The sequence below is a fragment of the Plasmodium coatneyi genome, chromosome 4, assembly GCF_001680005.1.
Source record: "Plasmodium coatneyi strain Hackeri chromosome 4, complete sequence".
Classification (NCBI taxonomy): domain Eukaryota; phylum Apicomplexa; class Aconoidasida; order Haemosporida; family Plasmodiidae; genus Plasmodium; species Plasmodium coatneyi.
The window spans coordinates 301,236-309,859 of NC_033559.1; the positions used below are offsets into that span (position 1 = coordinate 301,236).

General features: G+C 43.0%; 3 protein-coding genes across 3 annotated transcripts; 2 read left to right on the forward strand and 1 right to left on the reverse strand.

Moving 5' to 3' along the window:
- Positions 1-255: 255 nt before the first annotated feature.
- PCOAH_00006750 (Uncharacterized protein) lies at positions 256-4,284 on the reverse strand (the record flags this gene model as incomplete). The annotated part of the gene is made up of 14 exons (XM_020057485.1): positions 256-320; positions 462-515; positions 636-707; positions 861-961; positions 1,145-1,274; positions 1,452-1,548; positions 1,680-1,756; positions 1,856-1,942; positions 2,094-2,138; positions 2,235-2,316; positions 2,541-2,584; positions 2,675-2,755; positions 2,881-2,959; positions 3,466-4,284. The coding sequence occupies 14 exons, from the start codon at positions 4,282-4,284 to the stop codon at positions 268-270; spliced, it is 1,821 nt and encodes a 606-aa protein (XP_019913232.1).
- Positions 4,285-5,325: 1,041 nt separating this feature from the next.
- Positions 5,326-6,423, forward strand: PCOAH_00006760 (Uncharacterized protein; the record flags this gene model as incomplete). Its single annotated transcript, XM_020057486.1, has 1 exon — positions 5,326-6,423. The coding sequence occupies one exon, from the start codon at positions 5,326-5,328 to the stop codon at positions 6,421-6,423; it is 1,098 nt and encodes a 365-aa protein (XP_019913136.1).
- Positions 6,424-7,268: 845 nt separating this feature from the next.
- PCOAH_00006770 (Uncharacterized protein) lies at positions 7,269-8,204 on the forward strand (the record flags this gene model as incomplete). Its single annotated transcript, XM_020057487.1, has 5 exons — positions 7,269-7,369; positions 7,592-7,669; positions 7,802-7,855; positions 7,966-8,030; positions 8,140-8,204. The coding sequence occupies 5 exons, from the start codon at positions 7,269-7,271 to the stop codon at positions 8,202-8,204; spliced, it is 363 nt and encodes a 120-aa protein (XP_019913039.1).
- Positions 8,205-8,624: the final 420 nt, after the last annotated feature.

An 8,624-nucleotide genomic window follows, 5' to 3' on the forward strand; every position in this document is an offset into this window, starting at 1 on the left:
TTTAAGGAACACACATTTTTGCGTTCCGAACAAAGCTGCTCGGGACATGACGTCCTTTATTCCTCGGTTTACTTAATCCCCATGAAGTGAAAGAAACAAAAAAAAAAGAAGGTCCATTACGAATTATAAAATAATTAATCCTCACAAAAATGAGCGAAAAAAAAAAAGACAACATTTGCACACAGTTGTGCAGTTTGCATATTAACCCATGTAACGAATAACATTTTTGGAGTAAATTTTTTTTTTTTTTTTTTCCAACATGGCTAGCTATAAAAATTCGCTGAGGTTGCTCGGAATTTTGTTTAAGGCGTGGTTGTAATCTGAGGGGGTGAATATTGAAAGAAAAAGAAAAACACAACAAATAAAGCAAACAATGCAACCAAAAACGAACGAACCGATTGGCGCCTCTCACTTTGCGCAACATCCAACCAATGAACGCCTGCTTCTCTTTCCTTATGCACCTGTCTCGACGAGGTTTCTGAGCTTATTTAGCACGTACGTTGTGATGACCAAAACTACGCGGTAAAAATAGGGGGTGAAGCAAAAGTGATATATACATGTGTCTACATCCCCTGTACATATTCACGCACATGTGTAGGTCATCTCTCATGGCGCGTTGAACCGAGCTAGCTTACCCGAAAGTGAAAAAATTGTGCTCGGTGAGGAAAAATTTACTGAGCTGGGGATCATAAAAAATATGCTAGGGTCTGCAGAGGGGGTGACAAGAACAGAATCTAATACTCTAGCGTTTCCAAAAAATGCATCTCTCGTTGAGCGTGCCCACATTGCGGAGGGGAACTTTACTTCACGGTGAATGACCAGTGCGTGGGTAACCTCGACCGCTTCCCCTCGTCACTGACCTATGGGATTCATCGCTTGGTTCACTAAGCAATAAATCTGCGTGACGGACGCAGCGATAGGAAGCGCACACAGGAAGGACACGACGTATTTATCCAATTGGCTGCGTAGAGGGGGAGAAAAATATAGAACGCAATGAATAATGCACCTTCAATGGCGTTTACCGCGATGTGCACATCCAAATGCAGTTGAATTGGAACAGTAAGCATGCCTCTACATGTATGCACACAAAAAATGCATACATATTTCTTTACACGCTTCTTTGTCTATCCCCTCCCCTGCTTACACGCTCTTTGGACTCTTCAATTCGCTGTCGTCAAAAATCCGAGGAAACAATTTTCTAATCATCAACGCAAAAACGCTAAGCACAAGAAGGTGCACTGCCTTTAGAACCATATAATAGTTTCCCTTGAATACTTGGCAGTGGGGATTCAAAAAAAGGAAAATAGATATATGCGGGGTGCAACACACAGATTAGGGGGGGGGTACATAATCGGCCAGTCAAGTGGACAATCGAATTTGCCGCGAAGTAGGAACTCCATGTCAAAACCCAATGAAAGGTATTCTCGTACGACCCCTTCTCAACTACTAACGTGACATGTACAGGTATCCACTGAACCCGTAATCGAAAGCGTTTGCCTTGTCACCTCCCAAATGGGTTAGAATGTCGTATAAAAACTTGGACAGAACCTACAGTTGAATAAAGAGGGGGGTGCTCGTGTCTCTACAGCATGAACACACGTATCGGTGGAGAGGGAGAGAGCAACAGCCCACGGATGAATCCTATTTAGGTGTCCATTTTATGAGACTCAAAAGTATACAAAGGAAAATCCACAGCGGGTAAAATTTGACAGAGATTTTATTGTGTAATCTGAGTAGACTAAATTGAAGGCGAAAACTGCAGGGGTGAAGGGGGAAGAAAAATAATTCTCACTTGTGGTTGCACTTTTGCAGTTCAGCATTGCCGCTTAGCCGTGCCGCATCCCCGCGCGCGTACCTGCGAACACCAGCGGCAGCGAGCAGACAAGTCCGACGCTCAAAATCCCGTTGGTCAAGAAAAACACCATTAGAAGGGTGAAGTAAGCTGCAGGGGGAAAACGTACATGCAGTCCCCAACGGGGCGCATCAGTATGTGGCCAAACGTGTATGTATACATATGTATCCTATGTGGCTTGTTTGTCTCCACTGTAGAGGTAATTCCCCCAAGAAGGTAACCACTTATTAGCAGCATTTACCACATATGGATGACAAGGTGAAGGTCGTCTGATTTCTTGTGTGGCCTAACGGAAGTCATAAAGTGTAAAATGTCATCACCCCCTTGTTGCTTTAACCGCCCTTGTGACACTGCTCAGGAATATGTGTGTGGGGGGACTCACCGAATACACCGACGTAAGCAAAGAAGGGCAACAGAAAGAGAAGCAGCAGAGACATGTACACCTTCATAATTCCGCTGGAAAACTGGATAGAGGATGTGGCGAGAGTTGCATATGTGTATGCGTTCATGTTCAGCCACCCCCTCGGTGAGCATAGTTGGAAGCAAAATCAGGAATCCTTTCCTGTCTTCCACCTAACGAACTAACAGAGTTGCTTCTTCTAAATTTAGACAACACACGCGAAATTTGAAAAGGTTTTGTATTACATTTTTTTTTTTTTTTTTTTTTTACTTATATAAAAACGTTTACTTGATTAATCGAGTACGCCTTGTCCACCGTTTTGCTCCATATGTCTGCAACGAGGTGGAGAAAAATATAACCCGGTTAGCTCGCTCGCTTTTATGCTTCCTCTAAGCAAGCACGTACTAAGCTCAATGTCGAACCTGTTTTGTTTTGCGTCTGGGTAAATCTAGACTCATCGCTATGGACTATCCGGGACAGAAAGCTCGCCGAAGGGGACGATGCTGCGCGAAAGAGAGAAAAGCGTTTTAGGGGGTTAACAGTTAAGCAGTTCCATGTACGCACCGCAAAACGGCCTCGTAAAACAAGTACAGGCAGGAGCGTGCCCCGAAAGCCCCCCTTGTATAACCGAAAAAATACGTGAAGCTCCTAAACTCGTCGTCCAAGTAAGCATCCTGCTTCTGAATGATTCCATCAACAACAACTCTCTTTTTACAGAGGACAAGAAACAAAAATAGCACAATGGCTAGTACCTTCATCGTTGATACTACGTTTTTTCGAATTTACAAAAGTGGAGGGACGCAACATGCACATATATAAGTATATTTACTTGTGTAGTTGTAAAAGGAGGAGAGGGTATGGACAAAGATGATGCGCCCTCTCAGTGGTGAAACCGATATGAAAAACAAACACATTGGGGAAGCGAAGCTCCGTTTGAAAACACAGAAATGGGTAAAAAAGCATTTTTTTATTTCCTGCAATTGGCGCCACCCGGTAGACATCATCCTACCATAATTGTTGCGCAAATTCATGCTCGCTCCACGGAGCGCTACAATGTACGTACATTACACGGAGGGTGAAGAGAAAAAAAATAATAATAGAAAAAAAATATATATGATCGCAACAAACAATGTTCAACTGCAGAACGGGTAAGTAAAATCCACCACGCGGGCAGCCCCTACACGAAGTCGTCCTCCGTGAGCGCCCTCCTTACAAGCTCAAACTTGGCATGCAGACTGTGAGCAGACGTGTTGCTGAGGGTGCTTTTCCTCCTCTGCTTGTCGCACAACTCACATAGATCTTTCACTTCCGCCTGGAAGTGTGCAAAGTAGGAGGGCAAATCCACGTCATTAATTTCTGCGCAATTTTCCACCCCCAATTTGCCTTTGTCAATATAGAGAGGGGCGCCATACCGGTCCTGGAAATCTCCATCAAAGCTGTCATTACAGCTCAGGATGATCGAATTGGAGTCCATCATAAAGTTTAAAATATTCCTCAAGTCTTTGTATACACACATCCTTTCGCATTCTTCTGTCACGTCCAAACAGAGATTCATTATGCACGGCGACATATACAAAGGGTAGGGAAAATTATTTTCTTCAACGTGTTGACTGAAATATAGAAAGAATAGGAGATAAATACAACCAGCTTGAAACCGAATAATGTCTCCTTCGTACTTCTGCATATATTTATTGTCATTTTTTTCAAATGTTTGTTTAAATATGTACTTCCATGCACACCATAATATTTTCCACACACATATATTCTGTTCATATCTTGACTTGGACAAAATTAAAGAAAAATTGGTTTCTCTAAATATGGATCCAAATAGCAATAACCCGTTCTCATCATCCTTTCCTTCCTTATCTTTTATTTTACCACTTTTGCTCATCCACATGTGCAGCACATTTTCTATGTCTTCCACATTGCACTTGTACCTACCTGGAAGTGCGAAGGGCACATAGAACTCTCCGCACAAATCTCCCACCCTCCGGACGTACTTTTCCTCGTTTACAAAGTCGATTGTGTACATGGTCCAGTGGGTTGCACTTATATAGGTTTGCATCTCAGGTGACCTTAAAAAAAAAGGAAGCACAATATTTATGTACAGTCTTTGCCTAGCCCATCAAATGGATCCTTCCTTGCCCTCACTTTTTTCCACTTCAAAATTGGGTGAACTTTCCAGTCTGTTGTTATTCCCACATGTGCAACCGCTGCGCCTTTGTAATTGAGTACTCAACTGCTCTCCCCCCAAACACATTTGCGAAACTGCCCCAAAGGTGAGAGAATTCGTCCTATTATCTATCCCCAACTGTGTGCTATTTTTTATTTTTTTTTATTTTCCCATTTCAGAAAAAAAAAAAAAAATCATTTGGCTAGTTCTCCCAGAACAGCCAAAATACTCCACATTTGGGCAGTGTTCACCTGAACAGATCATATTTTTTTTTTTTTTTTTTTTTTTTGCAATACGTAAAGGTGAACAGTTACATGTGTACAAGAGCCATTTGGATGCCCCCAATTTGGTAAAAATAGAAGCGGGCTTGGGAGAGTTTCACCCATTTTTATGCGAAACTGAAGATGAACTCACTCCTCACAAAGCAGTTACAATAACAGAGGTAGAACTTATGTAACGGGAACAAGTGCGAAATGGGGAAGCATGCATTTACCTCCTTACGGATAGCCAACCTACGTTACAATGACAAGGACACCCTCTTGGTACAAAGCCAACCAAAGGGCATAATTAAAAGAACGTCCAAGATGAGCACTATACAGTTAGGGCGAAAAAGAGAGTGAACCCCTCCGTACTTGTTCACGTATGGTTTTTCTCCCAAAATGGAAAATTTTACCGTTAATTTTTTTTTTCTTTTTTTTTTGTACCTCTTCAATTTGTTCAGTTGCTAGAGGAACTTGCACACCTGTTGGCTCCTCCATTTTGATAAAATTTTCAACGGGTTTCCTCTTCCACAGTTCAAATAAAGGACACCTTCCAGGGCTACTTTGCATGGACACTTTATAGAGACCTATCCACACCCTTGTGGGGAGGTATGGCCAATTGTTCGCTGTCCCACCCATGATGGACTCCCAAATCGTTGACATAGTACAAGTGTACCCCGACTCGTACACTCAAGCTATCGAATTAATCCCCATGTATTGTCTTGAAACAACGAAAGACACCACAAAGGAATGCTTAAATGTGCTGCGGGATTTTGTCAATAGCCAACTTCGTAACAATTATAATCATTTAAAAAGGTGTCGAAAAGTGAACGAGGAAAATGTCCAAATACTTGTGGGTTTCTGTGACGAACTGCCAGACGATTTACTTAGCAAAGTAGTGCAAATAAATGGAGCCAAACCAATTACCATAAAAATGGTACATGTATCCAAGCACCCCCCAATGACGAGAAAGCAGTACGCAGAGTGGTCCGTGCATTGGCCACTCTACTATAGAAAACCAGCAAATGAGTTAACAACGTTAGCAAAAGAAGAAATAAAAGAATTCATACACTTTGTAAAAATTGCAATTCGAGTTGGGAAGAATTTTGGTACATGCCAAGGTGGATGCGTTTTAACACACAATCATAAAATTATTGCTTGTTCAGGTGATAATATAAAAAATCACCCACTGCAGCATGCGGTGATGTTGGCCATTGAGCAGGCTTCCTTCAAATTACGCTACCTGTGGAAAATCAAAAAGGAAGTGCACATGGGAACAAGCGATTATAACAGTAAAACTACGGATTGCATCACTAATCACGTGGAGAATACGCACACCTCGGAATGCCTACAAGGCCCGAGTAACAAAAAATTCAAAATGGAAAATAGAGAAGAAGGCAGCGTGCCAAGTGGAAGCACGCCGAACTTGAAATTTGAAGCAGTGGATGAGGATGAAATAGTCCATGGTGGAGCCGCCGATGGGGAAGATCTCACGCGGTTATCCATGCTCAACCCTGTTGAGGACGACCAGTATCTATGCACGAATTATTACGCCTACCTAAGCCACGAACCCTGCTTTATGTGTGCAATGGCGATGGTCCACTCACGCATTAAATGTGTCATCTTTGATAAATTGAACAGAGACAATGGGGCCTTGTTCAGTCGAGCAAAGCTTCACTCTGTAAAGAACCTCAATCATCATTTTAAGGTTTACAAAACGGTGCGTTACAAGTCCTGATTTCCTTCACCCATTTTGGGGGACACACACACATCAGGTTAAATGAACACGTGGTTGTTTATGTATCCCCCCCTATTTTTAAATCCCATTCGAAGGGACCCCTCTTTGGTGTGTAGTTATTTGTTCCTTTGCGCAAAATTCAAAAGAAAATTTTAAAAGTAGAACCATTTTTTCAAGTCCTACTTGTAACTCATTTTTTGCATGCTCCACGGGCATAATAATATATGCCATTTTTTTTTTTTTAAAAACTTGCCATTCCGTATGATAACCGGCACTTTGTATGATCCTTCGCCAAGGTCGACGTAAACCCCGTGTGCATGTTTCGTTCTTCCTCATTTGCAAAAGAGTTGCTCCACTTGCCGCGGTTGCATGAATATACGTGTGTAGATATGTTATGACATGCCTGCATAGGCGTGGCTATCCTTCTCCTTGCCCCGACATGCTAATTAAAAAGGAAGAAAAAAGCGAAGAAAGAAAAAAAAAAACATCAATTTCTTTGCCAGCCATTTCTGTGTACTTTACCTTTGAGGATGCTTACCTTTTTTTGAGAAAATGGTCGAAGGGTGAGCAGCTAAAAAAAGTTATAAAATTAAAATGGGAAAGATTTCCGATAACGTAAGCCTGTGAAAGTTACCCCATGGTGCATGCCGTATGAAAGTGTAATTGCAAACGCAGGTGCCAACATTAATGGATAGCCAAATTAATGGCGCGCCGGCTCATTGGTCGAGCGTAAGGCTCAGGTGCGTCCAACAGCTTCCAGCCAAATCCCGTACGCTGCTCACCCCCCTATCCAGAAGACGGAGAGGAACGCCCCGTGATGAACACACCATCCTGCTGTTATCAAAATGAGGTACAGGCTCTTCCCCCCCCTGACTTTTTTGATGTACCTGAGAAAATTGCATGTGTATTATTCCCCTGTGCGAAGCGAGAAGGCGGATGTTGCGAGGTAGGTAGTTTAGCCAATCTGAAAAGGAGAAAAGATAAAAGAAGCTTGAAGTGGAAAAGTTCCTAAATGTGGGAAGGAATAATTACACGCAGCTGTGTGTATGTACTCCCTTCCTTGCCCATATGGACCATATGAACGAATGGCACAGATGGCCTCGTACCAATGGGTACCTAACCAGATTGGCCCCCCTCGCGTGCAAACATTCCCATTTTCCCCCCACAGACGACTGATTGTCTATGCATCCTCCCAAAGAATAAAACAGAAGTACCCCCTATTGACTGTAACATGGGAACTCCTAGCGTAGGCATTTTATGAGCACATGCGTGTGCGGTGTGCTTACGACGTTTGTCACTTCCCCACCCCACCTGGGCGTTCCACAGATTGCACTGTTTCCGCGCCCGCACATGTGAAACCTCCCCTCCCCCCCTGAAGCTATGAGAACCCACCCATGATAGAAGTAGAGTACTTAACTGGAGAAAAGGAAAAGTAAGTCGCGCGGGTGGAACACCGCAGATGCGCGAATGAATAGACTAATCCAACTGCGCAGACTGAGACAAATGCACATATTAACTGCGCTCCCCCTTTTTTTCTATAAGAATAAATATAGAATACTTCAGCGATAGGCAGAAGAAGGAGATTGTAGACAAGTGGAAGTACACGGGTAATAGAGTGAACAGGAAAAGTGCTTTAGGGCAATAGCTGCCGTTAATCAAAGGGCACCTGGTTCGCTACATAATTGCATTGATTTATTCTTTTTTTTTGCCACCCAGCGGCACTAGACCCTTTTCCCGAGGTGCTCGCCCCGACATTGGAGAAGCCGAAGGAGGACCTTTGAAGCTTTGCAATGGTGAAAATCGGCTTACTCGCGCCTCCCACCCTAACTGGTCTTTCATGTGAGCACTTTTCAGGGGAACTGTATTACCCCCCACCCCCTGTTGTTATTTACCGCGACTAGGATGAATCCATCTATCTTTCAAAAAAGCAGATGAACAACAAATGAGCATTTCACCGAAGTACCGAGCGAACAACAATAATAAAAAAAAAAATAACTATTTGTGTTACACTTGTACAGATGGGTGGGTACGGCGGATTCCGTTTTCTTCACAACTGAAGTATATTATCAAAGGGGAAAAGGAGGAAAAAAAAAGAAACAAGCAGAAGCAAAATTGCGCCAGCATGCGTGTGTAAATATTTGTACCCGGATGTTCTGACTTCCTGCGGGGGGGAAGGAATGCACCCAACGAACAGTGGGCAC